At 35.9% G+C, this 24,326-nt stretch overlaps 3 protein-coding genes across 5 annotated transcripts; 1 reads left to right on the top strand and 2 right to left on the bottom strand.

Annotated features, from left to right (window-relative positions):
- Positions 1-685: 685 nt before the first annotated feature.
- LOC116161618 (probable cytochrome P450 6a13) lies at positions 686-2,764 on the bottom strand. Its single transcript, XM_031475025.1, has 3 exons — positions 1,199-2,764; positions 902-1,153; positions 686-854 (listed from the first exon to the last, which is right to left on the bottom strand). The coding sequence occupies exons 1-3, from the start codon at positions 2,268-2,270 to the stop codon at positions 688-690; spliced, it is 1,491 nt and encodes a 496-aa protein (XP_031330885.1). The 5' UTR covers positions 2,271-2,764; the 3' UTR covers positions 686-687.
- Positions 2,765-4,074: 1,310 nt separating this feature from the next.
- Positions 4,075-5,103, top strand: LOC116162232 (60S ribosomal protein L22-like). Its single transcript, XM_031475787.1, has 3 exons — positions 4,075-4,184; positions 4,447-4,743; positions 4,795-5,103. Exons 1-3 carry the CDS (start codon positions 4,083-4,085, stop codon positions 5,065-5,067), a joined length of 672 nt encoding a protein of 223 aa, XP_031331647.1. The 5' UTR covers positions 4,075-4,082; the 3' UTR covers positions 5,068-5,103.
- Positions 5,104-8,498: 3,395 nt separating this feature from the next.
- LOC116161267 (Hermansky-Pudlak syndrome 3 protein homolog) lies at positions 8,499-23,873 on the bottom strand. Of its 3 annotated transcripts, none has more exons than XM_031474565.1 (12): positions 23,636-23,873; positions 23,357-23,569; positions 22,760-23,311; positions 17,712-17,902; positions 17,229-17,663; positions 16,751-17,181; positions 16,364-16,702; positions 16,025-16,316; positions 15,727-15,977; positions 9,235-9,655; positions 9,066-9,189; positions 8,499-9,021 (listed from the first exon to the last, which is right to left on the bottom strand). In XM_031474565.1, the coding sequence occupies exons 2-12, from the start codon at positions 23,565-23,567 to the stop codon at positions 8,801-8,803; spliced, it is 3,468 nt and encodes a 1,155-aa protein (XP_031330425.1). In that variant the 5' UTR covers positions 23,568-23,569; positions 23,636-23,873; the 3' UTR covers positions 8,499-8,800. The 3 variants fall into 3 exon arrangements, with proteins under 3 accessions (XP_031330425.1, XP_031330424.1, XP_031330426.1); XM_031474564.1 differs by having other exon boundaries at positions 23,651-23,873; XM_031474566.1 differs by having other exon boundaries at positions 23,724-23,873.
- Positions 23,874-24,326: the final 453 nt, after the last annotated feature.

Below are 24,326 nucleotides of genomic sequence, written 5' to 3'. Positions count from 1 at the left end.
GAAATATGACACTGAAAAAAAGTCATTGGGGGAAACCAAATCTTTGAACTTCACCTTGAACTCGTTTCAAAGGTCACCGCCAGGTGGTGAGCGGCTTTGAACTGAGGTTCGCCCCTGCTACGCTACTCAGGAGCACAACTGCGGTGCTGCACCTTACGCTCCTGATACTGGAACGTTATCAGAAAATGATTTGCATTAGAAAAGTACATAATTCGGAAAAGTCCTTCATACTCTCCTAATATCTAAAGCACTTCCGAAAACAAAACTGTAATAGCAGAAGAACAGATATGGAAGCTAAACGATTCTTCATTTATGCATCCCCGAAGGATTATTGGTATCAAAATGATAAAAGTGCTCTTGAGACCTAAGGGTATCAGGAGAACTGAAGAGAATCCTTCTTCTGGTACTAAAACTGTTAGAAGTCAGGACTTTGGACTCTAGAAGAAAATTTTGGAAGTGGCCAAAATATCCTAGTTACTAAAGAGCTCCTTTTTTTGGTCCACCTGGTGGCTCGATATTTAGAGGTTAATTGTGGTCACTGATAACACAATCGAATGCGATAAACAACCTCGGTCAGTTTCTGTTGCTATCTGCAAGCGATAACGGAAGTTTATTCAGCTGGGAGAACCTTTGCACTCCCATGATGTTTCTTTGAATGAACTTTGAATAAGCGAAGTGGGTAAAGCTTTATTGCACCCTCGCGACATTCAACCACACCCCTCCCTTAGCGCTCGTTATTATACTCTTAGAGTCCATCTTCAGGGGTACGTCCGTCCGTTGATTCAACGTAAAGAGATAATCCGTCAGCATGACGGCCAGCGCCACCTTGGTCTGCATTAACCCAAATCTCATACCTGAAACCTTTCGGCTTGCAAACCATCGACGTGGACGTAGGACTTACCGATACAAACGCGCGGCCCCTCGCCGAAAGGCAACCAGGCGAACGGGTGCCGTCCCTCCTTTTGCTCGGGTGAAAATCTCTCCGGGTCGAATTTGGACGGGTCAGGATAGTAGACCGGATCTCGCTGGATGCCCAAGATCGGTATAAACAGTGGCGTGCCCTTTTCGAGCACCAGTTCCGAGTTAGGGAGCTTGTAAGCCTTGGTGCATTCGCGGTTGAGTATCGGTACCGGTGGATACTTTCGTAGGGTTTCTGAAATCAGCAGAATTTAAAGAACGAAACTGTTAGGTTAGGTACCATAAATGCACTGGTCCATGTAGACCATTTCCGTGAGCGAGTCGTAGGTGATTTGCGAATCGTGCCTTTGGAGGACCTCCCGAATCTCTTTCCTCAACTTCCGTTGGATGTCCAAGTTGGTGGCGAGCTCGTAGAAGCAAAATGTCAAAGTGGTCGAGGAAGTCTCGAAGCCTGCCAAGAAGAACACAAACGCCTGGGCTGCCAGTTCTTCCATGGTTAAAGCGGATGCGTCGTTACTATCTTTCAACTGGAGGAGGAGTTGCATAAAATCCTTTCTGATCACCCCATTCGCTTCCCTGTAGTTTACCGTTTGCCGGACTACGTTCATGAAGAACTCCCCCACGTCCCGCTTGGTGATGGCAACGTTGAACAAATGCAGAATCTCCGGAAAGCTGAACGAGGTGAAATTCTTCAGAGCGTCAATTACAGTATCCTCAAAAACCCTAACTCCGTATTTGCGAAATTCCGACTCTGGATTGAAGAGGCTGTTACAGTCAATTCCAAAAGCGCAAGAGCCGATTATGTCGGTGGTAAAGCGTCCTACAACATCTTTGACGTCGAGAACGTTGCGATTATCCGCACAGTTCTCCATGATGTTCACCAGCTCCCTCGAGCAGTCCACTAAGGTTGGGAACATCATCTTCATTTTACCCGATGTGAAAGTAGGGGTGAGCTTGGCCCGTAGGTTCCTCCACCGTTGGCCTTTGAGACTGAACAGATGCCCGCTTAGAGGGTCGACCTTCTCGTTCACGTAACTGAAGTGATCGGTGAAGAACTGGAAATCCTTGGTCATAACGTTTTTGATCAACTCGACATCGGTCGCCACCAACACTGGCTTTGTCAGAAAATAATAGCCACAGTAGCGCTGCCCCTTCGCCTTGTACTCTTCGTAGACTCTGGCGAAAGCTTCACCAAACGAAACGTTTTGAGTGATGAGCTCTTTGGCGTTGCCGAAAGGAAAATCTACCGGCGAATGGGGAACATTACGCCTTTTCCAATACAGCCATGACCACTTGAAGTAAAACGTTACAATTGAAACCACGACCACCAAAATTGAAGCGACCACTAACATGTTCGTAGAGATTCCGTTTGTGTTGTTTCTTCTAGTTACTCGTGTACGGTAATTTATTTTCGTCTAGTCATCGTCTAATTTCTGTCATTAAGTAGAGAAATCGAGCGTTGCGTGACGGAAACAAAAAATAAATGCAGGGTACTGCACGGGTTGTTATCGTCAAAGTACTTCCTCAAATTATTGCAATCATTAAATGATGTCGCATGGAGAACTATCCAGCACGTTACACCCATAATTAAACTGACAACCCAATTTTTATCGCACATAGATTCTAACCCGAAGAGTTTTGATTATCACAATCTTGCCCCAAGATAGATAACTCGCCCCTCGTTCGGGGTTTCGAGCCTACAGTTGAAAGTCGAACACAATCACGGAATTAGGTGTCATAACTCATTTGATTACAGTTATTTCCACCCTCTTGACTGCTTCATTCACGGCGAAAATGTTAGTTTACAAACAACAAGTCAGTACGCATACACACATTAAAAAATTCCATAATGTCCACACGTTTAAAAGTATGATCAAAACTTTTATGAATATTACTTCTGGTCAAGTAATCAAAAATTAAGCAAGCATTACACCGAAAACGTAAACGATTACAAACAAAAGGATAACGGTATCAAATACGTGATTCTGCATTAAGGTTAAATCAAGTCAATTTCAAAAACAAAGATTGAAACTCACAAAAATATAAAATGATGCATACAAAACACAAATACGATATAAAGAAATGCAAAGATTGCTACCTGGAATTAAAATAACAACAAACATTTACGGAGCGATGCGTTCGAGATCGCCATTAAAGACAAGATGCCAAAACGTAACCAACGTGCATGCTCTCTAGATGGCGCATGTAGCTTTTTCCCTCTAAAGTCACTAAATATATATAAATATATATATCTAGTGACTTTATTTCCCTCCTAAAAATTGCGTGGTTGCCAACTCTCAAACTTGTGTGCATCGCCATAAGTTGTATATACAGGGTGGAACCTCTCAATTGATTTATCTGTTTGCCATATGTATTAATTATGCCACGTTTAACCTTGTATGTACAACTTGAGATGTTTGATTTGTATAATAGTACAACGTTAATAAGATCTGAAGTATTGTGCTCTTAATGAAATCATTTTGTCTCTTGGAAGCTATTATTTATCAGGGTAACATGAAGCTCTTGATATAGGTATTTCTCTATGCAAAAACCTTGGCTCTTTATATCGGTTTAAAGCTTTTAGGACTTAGGTACGTGGTCCTGATATAAGATGGCAACATGATTAAACCGAAAAATTGTAAGAATTCGAAGAAACTGAAGAATTCGAAAAATATTAAGAATCGGAAGAATCGAAAATTAAAAAAAATGGGGATTGTCAATTTTATTCGATGAAGTTGTCTAATCCCATGAATCGTAATGATTCCAACAAGTAGATGGATCTGAAGTAACCTAAGAAAATCCAAAGGAGTCATAGAAACTGACGTATTCGAAAAATCTTGAGAACTTGAAACATTCGATAAACTTGATGAAACTGAAAACTCGAACAAATTGAGAATCTGATCATCAGAAGGAACTGTGGAATCTTGATAAACCCAAACATTGGGAGAATCGGAAGAACCTGATAATTCTGAAGCACCGACCCAGTCGGGAAAATTAAAAGAATGAGAATGAAGGATTTGGACGATCGGATTGGTATGAAGACTCATAAGAAGACTATGTGTCAAACTGGATTGCTGAAAAAATTGCCGCACCCTGTATATTATTTTGAGCAATAGCGGTTAGGTCTATGGTTCTTCTGTCGTGCGTTTTCGGCGATCGAGCGAATGAAATTCGTTTGTCGACGCCACGTGAATGTCTCTTTCTCTTTCTCATACCAGTTTCCTTTCCCATACGAATTTAGGATGGCACCAACAGTAGCAGCAGCGGTAAGCGTAATTAATTAATTTTTATTTCTAAATCGATGAATAATTATTAAATATAAAAGTTAATGAATGTCTGCATGAAATGATAAAGTGATTTTCTTAAAAATCGCGAGGATGATTGTAAAAAATGTGGATTTATCTGATCACTTTTTGAGGTTAGTTCACATGTGGTTGACTGTGTGTAATTATTTAAAGATCCACCTAATTGGACCTTTAAAATGAGAACGTCTGGTTGAAACACAACTAATTATGTTGTGGATTCCAGACGAAAGCAGCCGCTCCCAAATCGGGAGCTAACAAGTCGGCCGCCGCCAAAGCGGCAGCACCGGCCAAGGCCGGTGGGAAGACGGCACCCGCCGCCAAGGCGGCCCCCGCGAAACCCGCCGCGGCCACCGCGAAAACCGCACCGGTAACCGCCAAGCCCGCCATCTCGAAGCCGGCAAACAAGAAGCAGTACATTCGCGGCAAAAGCACCAAGAAGTCGAAGAAGAAGGAGGGACGTAAATTCACAATCGACTGTACACATCCCGTCGAAGACAACATTCTCGATGTTGCCAATTTTGTAAGTACTTTAACTTCCGTTTTAACGGCATGTTACCCAAGTTCATTTTAGGAAAAGTACCTTTTGGAACGCATAAAAGTGAATGGTAAAACGAACAATTTGGGCAACACAGTCAGCTTGGGCAGGGAGAAGAATACGAAGATCGTATTGAGCGCAGATGTTCCATTCTCGAAAAGGTATCTGAAGTACCTTACCAAGAAGTATTTGAAGAAGAATAATCTTCGTGATTGGTTACGTGTGATCGCGTCCGGCAAAGACAATTACGAACTACGTTACTTCCAGATCAACAGTCAAGATGACGAAGATGAGGAAGATAACGATTAAACTGGAGTTATTCTTTTTAATAAAGTGACAGATATATTTTTGTTTTAAATTTTTTCGTGGCATGCAATCTGTTTGTCTAATTGTAAATTCAGGTTGGTAGTTTTGATGTGCATGAAGCAAACTCTAGCCATTTACAATGGGGCCTTATCTAGCTCGGTCACTACAGTGATTTTTATTGTAACCTCTTAACTTTAGCCCAAGTCCTTTCAGGTGGCGCCTTGTACCATATGGCACATAGCAGAATGCCATAATACTTGATCCGCTTGCTATTATCAGCTGGCATGTACCAAGTCAGAGTTATCGAAATTCTCTTGTCGATGCTTCCTCCAATAGAGAGCACATCTGGCATTAATTACAAAATGCGTACCTAATAGCTTAAGACAGAGACTGTCCTTCCACCCCACATATATATAGATATATATTTTCTATTACATACGAAATCATTTCCCTGATACTTCTACATTGAATATCATATCAAGAATATAGCGGAATGCCTCTTTTCTATAATATCTCAAGAGTTTGATTTCTACTATAAATGCGAAAATGATTGTACCGGGAGCACAAAAGCGTAGATTATATTTATGGGGTCAAGACTCCTTATTAAAGATAATTGTATAAGGAGCACAGACAAGAAACTGTGAGCATCAGGGCATACAATTGCAAGAATCTTCGCATCAGGAGTTCCGTTTCCCAATAACAAAATAGCATCAGGAGCACAGATAGGAAGTTGTAAACGGATCGACATGTGCTATCAGAAATTTATTTAAAACATCGACAGTTACGTTTTATGTTCCAATGATACTTATCGAAGGATTCTCAAAAAAGGAGCACATTTTATTTATTTTATTCACTATCAAACCCCGATTGTATTAGGAGCACAGGTAAACACTATACTAAACTTTATTTATAAACTTAAATAGAGGGCATACAATTGCAAGAAGCTTCGCATCAGGAGTTTCATTTCCCAATAACAAAATAGCATCAGGAGCACAGATAGGAAGTTGTAAACGGATCGACATGTGTTATCAGAAATTTATTAAAATCATCGACAGTTACGTTTTATGTTCCAATGATACTTATCGAAGGATTCATAAAAAAAGGAGCACATATTTTATTAATTTTATTTACTATCAAACCCCGATTGTATTAGGAGCACAGGAAAACACTAGTAAACTTTATTTATAAACTTAAATAGAGGGCATACAATTGCAAGAATCTTCGCATCAGGAGTTTCGTTTCCCAATAACAAAATAGCATCAGGAGCACAGATAGGAAGTAGTAAACGGATCGACATGTGCTATCAGAAATTTATTAAAAACATCGACAGTTACGTTTTATGTTCCAATGATACTTATCGAAGGATTCATAAAAAAAGGAGCACATATTTTATTAATTTTATTCACTATCAAACCCCGATTGTATTAGGAGCACAGGAAAACACTAGTAAACTGTATTTATAAACTTAAATAGAGGGCATACAATTGCAAGAATCTTCGCATCAGGAGTTTCGTTTCCCAATAACAAAATAGCATCAGGAGCACAGATAGGAAGTTGTAAACAGATCGACATGTGCTATCAGACATTTATTAAAAACATCGACAGTTACGTTTTATGTTCGAAGGATTCTCAAAAAAGGAGCACATATTTTATTTATTTTATTCACTATCAAACCCCGATTGTATTAGGAGCACAGGTAAACACTATACTAAACTTTATTTATAAACTTAAATAGAGGGCATACAATTGCAAGAAGCTTCGCATCAGGAGTTTCGTTTCCCAATAACAAAATAGCATCAGGAGCACAGATAGGAAGTTGTAAACGGATCGACATGTGTTATCAGAAATTTATTAAAATCATCGACAGTTACGTTTTATGTTCCAATGATACTTATCGAAGGATTCATAAAAAAAGGAGCACATATTTTATTAATTTTATTTACTATCAAACCCCGATTGTATTAGGAGCACAGGAAAACACTAGTAAACTGTATTTATAAACTTAAATAGAGGGCATACAATTGCAAGAATCTTCGCATCAGGAGTTCCGTTTCCCAATAACAAAATAGCATCAGGAGCACAGATAGGAAGTTGTAAACAGATCGACATGTGCTATCAGAAATTTATTAAAAACATCGACAGTTACGTTTTATGTTCCAATGATACTTATCGAAGGATTCTCAAAAAAGGAGCACATATTTTATTAATTTTATTCACTATCAAACCCCGATTGTATTAGGAGCACAGGAAAACACTAGTAAACTTTATTTATAAACTTAAATAGAGGGCATACAATTGCAAGAATATTCTCATCAGGAGTTCCGTTTCCCAATAACAAAATCGCATCAGGAGCACGGATAGGAAGTTGTAAACGAATCGACATGTGCTATCAGAAATTTATTAAAAACATCGACAGTTACGTTTTATGTTCCAATGATACTTATCGAAGGATTCATAAAAAAAGGAGCACATATTTTATTAATTTTATTTACTATCAAACCCCGATTGTATTAGGAGCACAGGAAAACACTAGTAAACTGTATTTATAAACTTAAATAGAGGGCATACAATTGCAAGAATCTTCGCATCAGGAGTTTCGTTTCCCAATAACAAAATAGCATCAGGAGCACAGATAGGAAGTTGTAAACGGATCGACATGTGCTATCAGAAATTTATTAAAAACATCGACAGTTACGTTTTATGTTCCAATGATACTTATCGAAGGATTCATAAAAAAAGGAGCACATATTTGATTCATTTTATTTACTATCAAACCCCGATTGTGTATTAGGAGCACAGGAAAACACTAGTAAACTTTATTTATAAACTTAAATAGAGGGCATACAATTGCCAGAATCTTCTCATCAGGAGTTCCGTTTCCCAAAAACAAAATCGCATCAGGAGCACCAATGGGAAGTTGTAAACGGATCGACATGTGCTATCAGAAATTTATTAAAAACGTCGACAGTTACGTTTTATGTTCCAATGATACTTATCGAAGGATTCATCAAAAAAGGAGCACAGGAAAACACTAGTAAACTTTATTTATAACTTTAACTTAAATAGAGGGCATACAATTGCAAGAATCTTCTCATCAGGAGTTCCGTTTCCCAATTACAAAATAGCATCAGGAGCATAGGAAGTTGTAAACGGATCGACATGTGCTATCAGAAATTTATTAAAAACATTGACAGTTACGTTTTATGTTCCAATGATACTTATCGAAGGATTCTCAAAAAAGGAGCACATATTTTATTAATTTTATTTACTATCAAACCCCGATTGTATTAGGAGCACAGGAAAACACTAGTAAACTGTATTTATAAACTTAAATAGAGGGCATACAATTGCAAGAATTTTCGCATCAGGAGTTTCGTTTCCAGAGAACAAAATAGCATCAGGAGCACAGATAGGAAGTAGTAAACGGATCGACATGTGCTATCAGAAATTTATTAAAAACATCGACAGTTACACATATCAACAGGTATATAAACAAATTTAAATCTGAAAAGTAACAGTAATAAAATTTATTTGTTAAAAACATCGACGAAAATAATTTCGATTACATATAAAGGAACGTTCTTTTTTTGTGAGACGCACAGACGATTCCACGGCTAAAAGTGCTAAAAATTGAAAGGTATAAGTTGAAATTTTGGAATATTGGGATTAAAGTAAAATGTTGGTCAGTCTTTTCGGTACTGCATGAAATTGGCCCAAAGTTTGTCCGTCTGCTTTTTTACAAGTTTAGAGTGCGTAGTAGTTGGTGTCCCGTCGTGGTTATCAATTTTTTGATTTGATTGGCCTGCGTCGTTTCCTTGCAGATTGTTAGGTACGTGTCGTAGCTGTATATTTCATCCCTAATGTTCTCCTCGTGATCTTCATTATCGATCCGGCGATGTGGAAGCACCTTTTGGAAGTCTTCTACGGATAGCGTCGTTGCCAAATGTGTCAAAACATCTGAAATGCAATCACAGGTTAAGTGGAGGATTAATTCAAAGTACCTTTAAGGATCTTCTTGTAGTAAAAGCATATGCGGTTTAGATCTTCGTCGACAGACAAGTGAATTATTTTCGTTTGAGTACTCGTCACCAGCGTCTGCCAATCCTCGTCGTTCGTGAAGCAATCCTAAAAACTGGCTTATACTACTGCAGTCGCGCGACTAGCACTTACTTTTCCGTACTGCAACAAGCACTGCGGGCATGAGTTCAGTAGGTAATTGACAACGTCGTTCTTGTTAATCAAAATTGACATCAAGCTCGTGTAACCCCTCAAGGTGTTGTTCACCGAGAGGAAGGTTTTCGCTTCCACGATCGCCTCCTCCGGCAGCACTCCGCTACACAACAGCGCCTGAAGCTTTTGCAAGATGAGGTCTGCCTCCTCGTTCGGCGCGAACGTGTCAACGGCGACGTAATTTTCGACGCACTTCTCGTACAGCTTGGACGTTATCTCGATTTGGAACGGGGGCATCTTGTCCAAATACTCGTAGCGCTGGCCGGCGAATAGGTAACTCTTGGCGTTTCGCTTGGGAACGCCGTTCGGAAATAAGGGCGATTCGTCTGCTTTCTTCTCCTCGTCGGTATCATTCGCGCATCTATCGAATCAAGGTTATTTTTAGCTTCATTTTAACAGAAATGAGTAAAAAATGCGAAAGCTGAATTATCGGGAATCACAGATCTATATGGTAGTGGATCCGCGTCCTCTTGGGGAATTGCTAATGCCCGCCCGCCCGACGTATACGGCGAGTGACCGACGAGAAACTTTTCATAATTACAATCATGAAATTCAGTTAAAATAAAAAATTCAACTAATGTGCGCACAAAATTCAGCAAATAACAAGAACCCAAGTTCAATTCAAATAAACTCCGAACTATAAAAACACCAAAATGCAAAGTTGCTTTTCTTAAGTAGGAGAAATCAGAAAAAAAAACAAAGGGTTAAACAAATTAAAAAATGCACAAACCTCCCGACTTCATAATATTAATCCAAAATGCAAATTTCATTTCGACTCAGACAAGAAATTGAAAAAATCAATTATAAAAGTGTATCCAAGAAAAAATCAAACTAAGATATGCAAAAATCAGGAGAGAATTAAAAATTTATAAACATCCAAGATTCTTGTCGTTTTTATAAATTTATTAATTTTTTGAATTTTATTTAATCTATGGTTTTTGTCTTAATTTTTTATTTATTTATTTATAAATAAAAAAAATTGTTCTATAGTTGTTTGCTACCTACACTTAATTTTTTTAATTTCAAATTATATAATGTTACTCTGAATTTTATCTTTTTTATTTTTTGCATTTAAAAAATGTACGATTTTTTCGTAAAGAACGTGGTGGATAAGTACGGAAGAAAAAAAGAACTTATTTTCGTCTGAATTTTTTTGGTTTTAATGGATTTTTAATTTCCTCCGGATTTTTGCGGACCTATTTTCTAATTTTTTTAATATTTTGAATTTTTAAATTCTGAATTCTCACTCGAGAATTATCCATTTTTTTTAAACAATCCAAATGTAACGTATTTCTCATTTTTGAGTTTTCCTGGAGACCGAGGAGATCGATCTTGCCGAACAAAAATTCAAACGGCCAGCAAATTTGAATTTTCCTAAAATTTTGATTTGAATTCCGATTTTTTTAAGTCAGACAACGAATTCTTTCTTTTTCAAATTGTTGTTCTGAATGTTTCTGATTTTTCCTGGCGTTTTTGATTTTTTTTTTTTGATATTTTCCACTCTATTTTTGTGCACACATTTCTTTACTACTCCGAATTTATTTGAATTTTACATTTATTTAAATATTTCTAAATTTTTATTTTTATTTTTCGTGTTTTTAAAAAACGTTTGTAATCTGATCTTAGAAAAACTGGAAGGGAACTCGAACTTCTTTAATTCTTGGAATTTTTATGAAATGGTGCATTTGAATTATCCTGTTGGGGAAATGTTCTTTAAATGGTTCGAGTCAAAGGACGATTTTGTTTTTTTAGTAATATTATGAATTCTTGGAAAACAACTTGAAATCTTTGTGTACAATTGGTGATGCTTCCAATTTGAGCAAATTTTTATTTTTAAATTTTTATGAATTTTTAATTCTCATCTTGCGTGTTTTCCGTCTGTTTTTAAATTTTGAGCAATTAACTCGATACTCGGAACATTTAAATATAAATTCCGCAAACTTAAAAAGAAGGAAAAAAGACGCAAAAAAATCTAAAACCATTTAGAAAAATTCTACGTATTTTCTCCGAGTTTTTTATGTCTATCTAAAAAATATAAAGGATTCATGAAAATTCCAAAGGAAAAAGTCTACTAAATTCGAAAGTGCGAAGTCACGAAAATTTATAAAGAACCAAAAACATTAATAATTCAAAAAATTTAACAAAATTCGATTTTTTTGGTTTTCTCTTCGATATTACCTCATTTCCTACGAAAACAATTTTCTTTAAATAAAAAATTAAAAATCTGCTACATATTTAAAGTTGTTTACCACGGAACGCATTAATACAAAAGAGTGCCCGTAAAGATACAAATTCAGAAATGGACAAATAAAAAGATTCAAAAATTTAAAAACGACTTTCAGTTTTTTTAATTTTTTATTGAACTACGAATTCAGAATCTAAGAAAAATTCGGGCAAAAATGTACAGTGATATTTAAAAAATATTCCACAAAAAAAAAGAATTCATAATCTTAAATCGGTATTCAAAGTTGTTTTCAAGTCGACTAAAACATTCAAAAAATACTTAGATTTCTTAAAGTTCTTAGAAAGTTCAAGGAAAATAAAAAATAAATAAATAAAAAAATTAAAAGAAAATTCGAAAATTTAAAAAATTCAAATATTAAATTTGAGCAAAGTATCTTCGAATTTCTGTAGATTTTCACTCTTCAGGAAAAATTCAACAAATTAATGAAAAAATTAAATTTTGGATTATTTAACAAATCTAGAAAATGCAAAAATCCAAAGATAGTTTTTTTAATTCAAATAATAAACTTCAGAGAAGTTATAAAACTTGCACTATTTAAAAAATCTAGTATTGGTACACCAAAATTTAATGTATTTTTCTATAGTGAGAAACTATAAAATACAGAATATGAAAAATATTGAAAAATAAAATAATTACAAAATCCTGAAACATTAAAAAAAAATTGAAAATTTATTTTTATTTCGATTCGTAAATATTTAGCAAATTTACAAAGTACGAAAAATGAAAAACATTTAGAAAAATTCTCATCGAGTTTTTGTAAGAGCGATCTCCGAAAAAACAATTAAAAAAAAATTAAAAAAATTAATTCAAAATTTTGCAAAATTGAAATTTCATTTTCTTTTCGAATTTTCCAAAGATCAGATGGATTACCTCATTTCCACACGAAAATACTACACTTTTTAATCCAAAAAAGCAAAAAAAAACCTATTTAATAAGGATTAAAAAAATTCAACAACAAATGTAAAGTTGTTACACAGGCGAGAAGCACTGTAAAAATGAGTAAAAATCACAAACCAAAATGTATTCGAAAAAATTAACTACGAAAATTCGGGTAATTTGCAAAAGTTAAAAAATTCAAAAATATTCAAATTTGCCGGCCCTATAACATTTTGTAGGGTAAGCGCGGATTTTCACACTCCTAGAAAAATTCAAAGTTGATATTTCGAGCCAGAATCTACTAATCCCTGAAACTTAGACAATCAGAAAAAATCCGAAATATTCCAAAAATAAAAAAATAGAATACCAAAAAATTTATGAAAATCCAATTCAAAAATTTCAGAAAAAATGTAATTTCTGTTTTCCGTCCATCTCGTTCCCATACAGTATGAAATGAAAAATTCGAAAAATCAAAAAATTCGGAATAAGAAATAAATTTATTTATCTTACTGAGAATTGTTTTTATTGCGACTCGAATATTTAAAAACCCTCAATCCCAAAAACTAGGAAAAAATCTAAAAAAATTAAAAAATTCTAACTATGCTTTTTCTGTCGAGTGTTTGTAAGATAAGAGAAATCTTTTCGTTCTTCCTGTAAGAAATCATTTTTTTAATTGAAAAGTCCAACAGATTTTAAAAAAATACGCTAAATAAGGGTCGCAAAAATCCAATAATTAAAAAAATTTAACATTGTTTTCCCTTTGAATTTTTTAAGATGAGATAAAAAAAAGTAAAAAACCTGTTTAACATGGATTAAAAAAATTTAGAAGTGTTTTCCCGAGAAATTTTGGTGTAGTAGATTTTTGGCAAAAAAGGAAGGTTATACACTGCCTTTCTTTGAGGCCCGAAAGTGTTTTCCCGAGAAATTTTGGTGTAGTCGATTTTTTTTTTGAGAGTTGTTTACAGGGATGGAAAGCAACTATAAAAAAGAGTGCACACATGATGGATACAAATTCAGCAAGTTACCGGAAAAAAAATTCGGAAAAATTAGACCTTATTGAATGTGGCCTGTAGAAAAATTAAAATTTGCTGGCCCTTCGAATTTTGTAGGACAAAATCGATCATCCTCGCTCGTGAAAAAAAAATAATAAAAAATTTGTTAATTTCAGATTATTAAAAAAAACAGGTACACGATTGTAGATCACTTGATACTAATTCTGTTTTCTCTCTGCGGATGATATCCACCTCGTTTTCCACGAAAAATGGATACATTTTTTAAATCAACAAATTACAATCTCATAAAATTAATTGGTGTCAGAATGGATCATAATATTACTAAAAATTAAAATTGTTTTTATTTCCACTCGAAACATTAAAAAAATTCAAAGCATGTCTTCCCATTGTCGTTTTGTATATTATATTTTGATATCCTTGAACTTCCCCAAAACACAATTGTTTATAACAATCTGAAAAACAAAAAAATTCACAAAATTCATAAAAAAATTCCAAAAATTTAGCAACAATCAAATTCTGCTTTCCCTTTGAAACTGAAATGGGTTCTACTACTTCATTCCTCGCGGAAGAATTAGATGGTTTAAATCTGAAAAGTAGATATAAAAAATGCAGAATTCAAACGCTTATGGATTTAGTGTTGATAAACTGGAGTACCTTTAGGCAATCTCGTTCCTAAATTCAAAATTCGCATCCTACCCAATGTACAGGGTGGCCAAATAAGAATGCGAGGTACTGTACTTGGGAACCTGTCCATCGTAGAGGCTTGCGGTAAAAAAAGTTATTACTAAAACGACCACGAGAAAAACCTGGAAAATATTTTTAAGTTTCTGAAATGGCCGCTAGAGGGCGTAACTGCAATCTGGAATCTAAAAAAGTAATTTTTCTGTGAATTCCGCTATATTAACCTAACAAAAAAATGTTCGGTCTTTGAAGACAACGATAATCTGAACCTTTTTTGTTTGACAATTTTTCCTGTATCCCTAAAAATGAAGTGGTGGGGGGGGGGGGATTCAAAGGTTTCCGTAAAGAGGCTTGCGGTAAAAAAAGTTATTACTAAAACGACCACGAGAAAAACCTGGAAAATATTTTTAAGTTTCTGAAATGGCCGCTAGAGGGCGTAACTGCAATCTGGAATCTAAAAAAGTAATTTTTCTGTGAATTCCGCTATATTAACCTAACAAAAAAATGTTCGGTCTTTGAAGACAACGATAATCTGAACCTTTTTTGTTTGACAATTTTTCCTGTATCCCTAAAAATGAAGTGGTGGGGGGGGGGGGTATTCAAAGGTTTCCGTAAAGAACACCCTGTATCTTCGAAACGACTGAGCCGATTTTAACAAACTCGGGTTAGTTCAAAAGAGCTATTCTTCGGCTACAAATATACTATTTGAAGTTTTGTTAGTTTCACATATCGCCGTTTGAGGGCCTTTTTCGACATTCCAACAGAAATGGTTAATTTTCTCAAAAAAATTAAATGCGTTGGTTGGATTTTTTTCATGAAAAAGTATCTAAATGATGCCTAAACAAGCTCGCGAAAACCGCATCTCGATATCTTGTTCCTAACCTAAAATTTAGACCAAAGAAAATCTTATACGCTCAAATATTTTTAAGTTTCTGAAATGGCCGCTAGAGGGCGTAACTGCAATCTGGAATCTAAAAAAGTAATTTTTCTTGCTTAGGCATCATTTAGCTACTTTTTCATGAAAAAAAACCAATGCATTTAATTTTGAGAAAATTAACCATTTCTGTCGGAATGTCGAAAAAAGCCCTCAAGCGGTGATATGTGAAACTAACAAAACTTCAAATAGTATAATATTTGTAGCTGAAGAATAGCTCTTTTTAACTAACCCGAGTTTGTTTAAATCGGCTCAGCCGTTTCGAAGATACAGGGTGTTCTTTACGGAAAGCTTTGAATACCCCCCACCACTTCATTTTTAGAGATACAGGAAAAATTGTCAAACAAAAATTGTTCAGATTATTGTCAACTTCAAAGACCGGAAATTTTTTTGTTAGATTAATACAGCGGAATTCACAGAAACATCACTTTTTTAGATTCCAGATTACAGTTACGCCCTCTAGCGGTCATTTCAGAAACTTGAAAATATTTTCCCGGTTTTCTTCGTGGCCGTTTTAGTCATAAATTTTTTTACCGCATCCTTAGTTGGCCACCCTGTACATTTGAGGATGACCAACACGAAATTTTTCGTGTTAACTTTATTTCCACATTCAGCATGCGCTTCCTACCGAACGTAAACATCAGGATGACCAACGGGAAATTTTTCGCAATCCTTTTACTTACATCTTTTCCTGGATTTGCGGATTGTTCGCCTCCTTCAGCTGGAAAACCTGCAATTGCGACAAATACGACCGTACCAACACGGTCATCGCCAACTGTAACGAGCTGGGGGCGATCGACGAAAACTGCCCGATATTGTTGGACTCGTAGTGCGAGAAGTAAAACTTGAAATAGTCCTCGAGCATGGTTCGCATGACCTTGGCGGCGGCGAGACCTTCCGAGCCCATATTCAATTGCAAGTACTCCATGAACATCTGAAACACAAGGTGAGACTCGCGCAAACTCATCGCCGTTCGGTCACCAGCAGCGTGTCGTGCAGCGTCACCTTCTCGTTCTTAATCAAAAAGTTAAAGGTATTGCTTAGAATATCACAATGGGTTATCATTAGGATTACGGCGAACTCCGAGAAGACGAACGAACGCTTGTGTTTCGAGAGTCTTTCAAACAGTAGGTGCCAATTCTCTTCTAGTAACGCCAGCAGGATATCACCGCCAATAATTTGGCTCAGCACCACTTTCGCTTTGTCTAGGTTGTACTCTTGCATGTGCAAGAGACCCAAGGCGAGTAAGCGCTCGGTCTCCCGGTAGGGGTCGCTAAAATCACAGAGTGAACTACAGCGGCGCGAGCTCGAGTTACTTACTCAAAGGACTGGTCTCGCAAGACGCCGATAAGCTTGTGCGTGCAGTACTCGCGAAGAATTCCGTTTTTTATGATCAGGTAGCTCAAGTCGAGGTACGCCTGCTTGTGGAAGATCTGCAGCACGTCCTCGATGAACGACTGCTTCCAGGCGGTCTCCGAGAGATTATCGGGAGCTTTCAGTCGGGGCTCTCTCAGCACCAGCTTAAGATAGTAAATGATGCCTCGCATCTCCTCCGCGTTCGACTCCTCCTGGACTCGCCTGAACCGTTTGAGGACCTCGTGCGGGACTATTCCGGCCATTTTGTAGTACGGCAAGCACAGCTGGTAGTTGCACTCGTTTCTAAGGCGCTCGAGTCAAACCGCGGCGATCGCCGATTAGTCTACTTACATAACGAAGTGATCGCCGAGTAAACAGCAGGAGGTGTGGTAGGCGTCGAGAAGCTCCTCGGTGTTGCTTTTCACGGGTATTAGAGAGCAGACGTTCCCCTCGCGAATCGCCCATTTCAGCACGTGCAGAGTTAATCGTAGAATCATGTGCGCTTCGCTCATCAGATGGCAGTAGGTCTGCGGCGCGGAGAATCTGTGTGCGTTCGCCGCAATCGCGATATCGGTGAAGATCATCTTCGGTGTCGGCAGCTCCAACGCGTACAGCGTCCACGTCGACGTATTAGAGCTGCTGTTCGAGCCGATTGAGTGAGTCGGCGAATTATCGCCGTTTGCCAGTAGCACCAGGTAGTTGTCGGTGATGAGCATTTGCTCGATCCCGATGAACTGCCGATGCCCGATCAGACACAGCAACTGCTCTTTGGGAGGACAAACCTAAACCGACAGCATAAACCAAGCCAGTCACGACTCGACCCACCTACATTACTAATCGAGTCCGTCTCCTCCACAGACCTGCACAGTTGATGACCGACCCGAACCGTGTACGTCTCCAGACCCGTCTCGGTGAGCGCGTGCAGCAGGTGCCCTTCTAAGGCAACGCTGTAGACGGGCCCCATGAACGGGTACACCGAAATGCAATTGTCCAAGTTCGTATCCGACTCGGCATCGCAGAACTGAAACAGGTAACCCTCCTGCAAGGTCGTAATCACGCAAACCACCTCCTTCAAGCAGCCCCTGAACCCGCTCCTGAGAACGCGCGGAACGCCACCGTCCGCACACTTGCTCCCCTCGCAGTACAGCGGATGCAAAACCAAACACTTGAATTCCTCCACCACCTGCGATCGCGTGTTTTCGATAATGATCGGCTTCAGTCGTAGCTGTATCAGGTGTACCAACTCGTATTTATGCGTTTTATCCTAAAAAAAAGGCGGGAGTTTCGCAAAATTGCGGCAGTGCTCACTCACCTCCAGGGGGTGGTTCAGTTTGACAAGTGCGTTCATTTCCTTATCGATAAAGGTAAAGGGACTGTGCTTGTGAATTAGACTGTTACTTTTAACGATGCTCGGTAAATTAACGGTAATCTTCTCCTCTTTTTTATTTATTCGCTCGCGCCTTAATAATTCCTTATAATCTATTGTAACATTATCTTTTGGTACTGAAATCAAAAAAGTTTTTTTTAATTTTTCAAAAGTTAGACGCTTGCGCAATTTCGAATTAAAAAATTTTTCCTATGCATCACTTTTTATGTTGATCTGTACGAAAATATCAAAAAAGCGTGTTTAAAAATGTTTTTGAAAATTTAAAAAATAGCAGTTTTCTTTCTTTTTCAAACCTCAAAACGTTTAATAAATAAATAAGCTAAATTCAAAAAATGTCAAAAGGAACCATAGCAATCGTTTTCACATTTATTTGTTGCTCTCTACGAAAGTAGCAAAAAAGTTTGTTTAAATAAAAAATTTTTTTTTTGAAAATTCCAAAAATTTCAGTAGCAGCTTTTTTTAAATTTCCTCGTAAATCATTACCTTTCTTTTCAACCTCAAACCGTTTAAATCGCGACCTAAATTCAAAAAACTTCGAAAGGGTCCATAACAATGGTTTTCACATTTAACTATCAATTTGGCATTATTAAAATTTTGGGAATTCTGGATTTTGATAATTTTGAAATTTTAAGAATTTGAAACTTATAATGTTAAAAAACTTTAAAATTGCAGGAAATCGAAATTTTGGATATTTGAAATCTGGGTAATTTTAGATTCTTAAGGTTTTAGAAATTTGAATTTTTGAAAATATAAATTTTTCGGATTAGAGAATTTGGACTTTCTGAAACTGGAAATTTGAGATTTTAGAATATTTGAAATTTTGTCAATTTTGGGGTTTTTGAAATTGTTTGAATGTTAGAGTATGTTTAGAGGTATTGGGATTATTCAAAAAGCGGAAATTTTAGTTTTTGTTAGTTTTGAAATCTTAAGAATTCGAGATTTTGAGACCGGATCGGGAAGTCTAAATCCTACCCTGGATTGTAACTTGAACCGGATTTTGAACTATAACAGGAATTGGAATCTGATCAGATCAGAATCAGAATAGGGATTAGAGCAGAATCTGGGATAGAATCGGGAACTAAAATGGGAAGCCCAATCAGAATAATGATCTAACATCTTGAAAAGAACCGTATTCATGGTTTTCACCTTTATTTGTTGGTCTGTACGAAAATATAAAAACGACAAATTAGAAATTTGCAAAATGTAACAATTTTTAATTCAAAAAATGTCATAAGGAACCGTAACCACAGTACTCATTTTTTGTTGGTCGGTACGAAAATATCAAAATAAAGAAACTAACACAACCTTTTTAAATTAAAAAAAAACATTTTTCTACAACTGTCATAAAAACCTGTCATTTTCTGACGGATTTCGAAACGCGAAGTACTAGATTTTTAAACGGTTAATTAATAAGTAAGGTTGCTCTTGACAACGTGCGCGAAATCGTCAACAGTGAAAAAAAGTATTTCGCGCACGTGACAAAGTTGAACTTAAACAGCAAATTTAATTAACAATCGGTTCAGTTGTAGAAAAAATATTGTATATAACGCTAGCGCGAAGTTATTTCGCGCATTTGACTGATATTTTAACTCGGCTTCGCCTCGTCAAAATACCTTCAGTCTCAATGCGCGAAATTGAACTTCGCGCTCTTGTTATATAAATAACTATTTTTAAATTAAAGTGAACAAAACATTATTTTTAATTAACTTCTTTCTCTACCACCAACGTTTAAATCAAATTGTAAACTAAATTTAAAAAATATCGAAAATAACCGTCACCATCGTCTATATGAAAATATCAAAAAAGTTTACATTCACAAAAAAATAATTAGAAAACCATTAAAAAAGTGCACACATGAATACAAATTAAGAGAGGTAATACAAATTAAGAGAGGTATAGATAAATGAAAAAAAAATAAAAAAAATCAAGTTTCAAACTTTAAAAATCAATGAGGAAAATTTTGGTTGTTTTCGCAACTTACTTTCGGCATTCGCACCCTACCCTGCGTACATTTGAGGGTGACCAACGCTAAGTTTTTCGTATTTACTTACAAGCTTGCTGATATTTGAGGTGACATGTTTAAATACAAAAAAAACGAAAATATAAAAAAATGTTTAAACAAAACAAGTATACTTAAGTTTTCTATAAATTGAAGTAGTAAAGTGTTTTTCATTTTTCGAGTTCTAACCGTTTAAAGCGCATAAAAAAACTAAATTAAAAAATCCCGCAAGCGCACGTGACCATCGTTTTCACATTTTTTTGTTGGTCTGTACGAAAATATTAAAAAAGGGTGCTTAAATAAAAAAAATATTTCTTGAATTTTCCATAAAATTTAACTAGTCTTTTTTAAGTAAAATTTAACCTCTCTGTATTTTTTTATGTTTGCGTAAATTTTTATCTTTCAACCATTTAAAGCTCATTACAAGTAAACTCTCGAGAAATCGCGAATGTATCGAAAAACCTCTTTAAATACATTTTTTAAATTTCACAAATGTAATTCTGCATTTTGACATACTTTAACTTTTTTGAATTTCACGACGTGTTTAATAAATCTGCATTCAATTTGGTGACGACAAATACTTTCTGCATTTAGAAATGCATTTTGACTTTAATTTTACTTTTTTGACAATTTTCACAATTAAAAAAAATGCATTTTCACTTTTTTTTTCGTTTGTCTACAAACACGTATATTGAGAACATACCCTCCTTTGGATTAAAAAGATCTTTTTTTAATAAAAAAAAATGTTTAATATCAGTATTCAATTTATTGACGACAAGTACTTTCTGCATTTAGAAATGCATTTTGGGCTCACTTTTACTTTTTTTAATGTTTCAGAAAATGGTTTTTTGAATTTCACAATTTAAAAAAAAACAGAATTTCATTTATTCAACTACTCTTAGCATTTAGAAATGCATTTTCACTTTTTTTCGTTTTTCTACATACACGTATATTGAGAACACACCCTCCTTTGGATTAAAAAGATCTTTTTTGAATTTGAAAATAAAATGTTTAATAATATCAGCATTCAATTTATTGACGACAAGTAGGTTCTGCATTTAGAAATGCATTTTGGGCTCACTTTTACTTTTTTGAATGTTTCAGAAAATTGTTTTTTGAATTTCACAATTTTAAAAATACAGCAGTTCATTTATTCAACTACTCTTTAAATGCATTTTCCTTTTTTTCGTTTGTCTACATACACGTATATTGAGAAGATACACTCCTTTGGATTAAAAAGATCTTTTTTGAATTAAAAAAATGTTTAATAATATTAGCATTCAATTTATTAACTACAAGTACTTTAGAAATGCATTTTGGGCGCACTTTTTCTTTTTTAAATGTTTCAGAAAATGGTTTTTTGAATTTCACAATTTAAAGAACCAGCATTTCATTTATTCAACTACTCTTAGCATTTAGAAATGCATTTTCACTTTTTTTTCGCTTTTCTACATACACGTATATTGAGAACATACCCTCCTTTGGATTAAAAAGATCTTTTTTTAATAAACAAAAAAAATGTTTAATAATAGCAGCATTAAATTGATTGACAAGTACTTTGTGCATTTAGAAATGCATTTTGGGCTCACTTTTTCTTTTTTAAATGTTTCAGAAAATGGTTTTTTGAATTTCACAATTTAAAGAACCAGAATTTCATTTATTCAACTACTCTTAGCATTTAGAAATGCATTTTCACTTTTTTTTCGCTTTTCTACATACACGTATATTGAGAACATACCCTCCTTTGGATTAAAAAGATCTTTTTTTAATAAACAAAAAAAATGTTTAATAATAGCAGCATTAAATTGATTGACAAGTACTTTGTGCATTTAGAAATGCATTTTGGGCTCACTTTTTCTTTTTTAAATGTTTCAGAAAATGGTTTTTTGAATTTCACAATTTAAAGAACCAGAATTTCATTTATTCAACTACTCTTAGCATTTAGAAATGCATTTTCACTTTTTTTTCGCTTTTCTACATACACGTATATTGAGAACATACCCTCCTTTGGATTAAAAAGATCTTTTTTTAATAAACAAAAAAAATGTTTAATAATAGCAGCATTAAATTGATTGACAAGTACTTTGTGCATTTAGAAATGCATTTTGGGCTCACTTTAACTTTTTTGAATGTTTCAGTTAATGGTTTTTTGAATTTCACAATAATAAGAAACAGCATTTCATTTATTCAACTACTCTTAGCATTTATAAATGCATTTTCCCTTTTTTCGTTTTTCTACATACACGTATATTGAGAACACACCCTCCTTTGGGTCTTTTTTGAATTTCAAAAAAAAAAAATTTTTAATATTAGCATTCAATTTATTAACGACAAATACTTTGTGCATTTAGAAATGCATTTTGGGCTCACTTTTACTTTTTTGAATGTTTCAGAAAATGGTTTTTTGAATTTCACAATTTAAAAAAAAACAGCATTTCATTTATTCAACTACTCTTAGCATTTAGAAATGCATTTTCACTTTTTTTCGTTTTTCTACATACACGTATATTGAGTACACACCCTCCTATGGATTAAAAAGATCTTTTTTGAATTTTAAAAAAAAATGTTTAATATCAGCATTCAATTTATTGACAAGTACTTTCTGCATTTAGAAATGCATGTTGACCTTACTTTTACTTTTTTGAATGTTTCAAAAAATGGTTTTTTGAATTTCACAATTAAAAAAACTGCATTTAATTTATTCAAAGTAAATAATTTCTGCATTTCAAAATACATTTTGACTTTACTGTTTTGCTTTTCTGTATTTGTCTATACAGACATTTATTTTTTAATAGATATAAGAACTTTCTTGAATACATATTTCAAAAAAAGGCCAGTCCTTTATTGCCTCAGATTAAGCCAATCAAAATAGGTACACAATAGAAAATATTGGTGTCCCACAAGGTTCTATTCTGGAACCTTTACCATTTCTTAGTAATACTTCTTTCCAGCCAAAATACGACTTTACACTCACCCTTAAAATTAATATCACATTTATCTGGCTCCTTGCTCCTCTCTGGTGCGCTTAACTTCCAAATCACCTTAAACATATGTATATTATTTCGATTCAGGCAAGCGATATAGTTCTCGCAGAGTGTAATCTTCAGCGGTACGAAGGCCAGCTCGACGTGGAGCGGTAGCTCTTCGAAGTCCAAAAATCTCAGCTTGGAAATATCGTGCGTCTTCACCTGAAATCCGTACACGAACAGCGTTTTACCGGCCTGCACCAGGAGATTGCCCGAAATCTGGCAGCAGGCGACATTACACGGATTGCCCTTCGCCGGTATCTCGATCATCTCGAGATTGCTCAGTTCCGATTGGTTCGTTGTCGGCGTAACGCGACCCGCGATTCGGGCTCGCATCGGCTGCACCATGCCGCACTCGGACGAGTCCAAGCTGGCCCCGCTGCTCGTCATCTTCGACTGCTGCAGCGTCGCGATACTATCCCAGTTGACGTACACACGTGCATAATTGATCTGGCGGTTTTGTCTGTTTACTTTCGACTCGAGCGTCGCGACGTAGTTGCCTAGAAGGGCACGTTTAGATGGCGGTAGCTCGAGTGTAGACTTACCGTTAAGACAGTGCAGAAGTTGCCTCACTTGGTCGACCGTCGGGAACGTAAAGAGTAAGTTTGATTCGCATTTCAGGTCGCGTACTTCGACACAGTGACTGTTGAGTGCCAGAAGTAGACGGTCCGGTGGAGCGACCGTGCTGGCGGTCGGCTGCTCGACTACTTGCACGTGTTGGTTTACAAAGTTGTGAACGGTGATCACGCGAACCATCTCTACGGGGGAAAAATGGGTCAGTTTCTGGTATTGATTTGACAAAAGGAGAACAAGGTGTGACCTACAGGGCAAAATATCACCTCTTTCAATGGAAGGTCCAGTGAAATTTTATTGATTTTTTACATCTTTTTCATGGACACTCCCTTTGATCACCTTTAAACGAGTAAGCAATTATTCTCCACTGGTAAGACGCGTTTCAGCCGTTCATGTAGGTAATTATCATTAAAATTGCCTTTAATTGGTTCTAATTACTGAAAAATTTAAATTTTGGAGATGGACACCCACGAACATAAAAAGCCGGGCCGGAACTATGGCCACTGCCATTTACGCGCATCAGTGTTTGTAGATGGAGCCACTTTCTATAATGGTTATGTATGTACAGGATGCTTCAAATACAGAATGATTCATGTTTATTATTTGGACCTTGAAAGATTTATGCAAGACCACAGCCCAGACAAATTTGATTAACGACATATCCAGGGTGTTTGGGACCTTGTATGTGAATGAGGGTTTGAGGCTATGTCTCATCTCTAGTCATTTAAGCACTAAAGATTCTTGTTACGCTCTTACTTGTACTTAGAGTAGCTTCTGATCATTAAAGAAACTAATGGCAGCCCGCTGTTTCAGTTGACAGCTGGTAAAACCAGCATCTAATATCCTCGACTGTATCTTATGTAGATGGTACCGTTAGCGGGAAGATGACCCGTAAAGAGTCCTGCAAGAGCTTATATATAGTTATCCCTTGCTTAAAGATAA

The sequence above is a fragment of the Photinus pyralis genome, unplaced genomic scaffold (genome assembly GCF_008802855.1).
Source record: "Photinus pyralis isolate 1611_PpyrPB1 unplaced genomic scaffold, Ppyr1.3 Ppyr1.4_LG10, whole genome shotgun sequence".
NCBI lineage: Eukaryota > Metazoa > Arthropoda > Insecta > Coleoptera > Lampyridae > Photinus > Photinus pyralis.
This window is presented reverse-complemented; position numbering and strand designations above follow the sequence as displayed.

Coding starts and splice junctions, on each gene's coding strand:
- LOC116161618 (XM_031475025.1), bottom strand. CDS start 2,270: ATGTTAGTGGTCGCTTCAATTTTGGTGGTCGTGGTTTCAATTGTAACG. Junction 1,154..1,198: donor CATGGACCAGTGCATTTATG/GTACCTAACCTA, acceptor TGCTGATTTCAG/AAACCCTACGAAAGTATCCA. Junction 855..901: donor GGGGCCGCGCGTTTGTATCG/GTAAGTCCTACG, acceptor GAAAGGTTTCAG/GTATGAGATTTGGGTTAATG.
- LOC116162232 (XM_031475787.1), top strand. CDS start 4,083: ATGAAATTCGTTTGTCGACGCCACGTGAATGTCTCTTTCTCTTTCTCA. Junction 4,185..4,446: donor CACCAACAGTAGCAGCAGCG/GTAAGCGTAATT, acceptor TGTGGATTCCAG/ACGAAAGCAGCCGCTCCCAA. Junction 4,744..4,794: donor TTCTCGATGTTGCCAATTTT/GTAAGTACTTTA, acceptor AGTTCATTTTAG/GAAAAGTACCTTTTGGAACG.
- LOC116161267 (XM_031474565.1), bottom strand. CDS start 23,567: ATGGTTCGCGTGATCACCGTTCACAACTTTGTAAACCAACACGTGCAA. Junction 16,317..16,363: donor TTGCGAGACCAGTCCTTTGA/GTAAGTAACTCG, acceptor CTGTGATTTTAG/CGACCCCTACCGGGAGACCG. Junction 9,656..15,726: donor CCGCAAATCCAGGAAAAGAT/GTAAGTAAAAGG, acceptor TTGATTCGATAG/ATGCGCGAATGATACCGACG.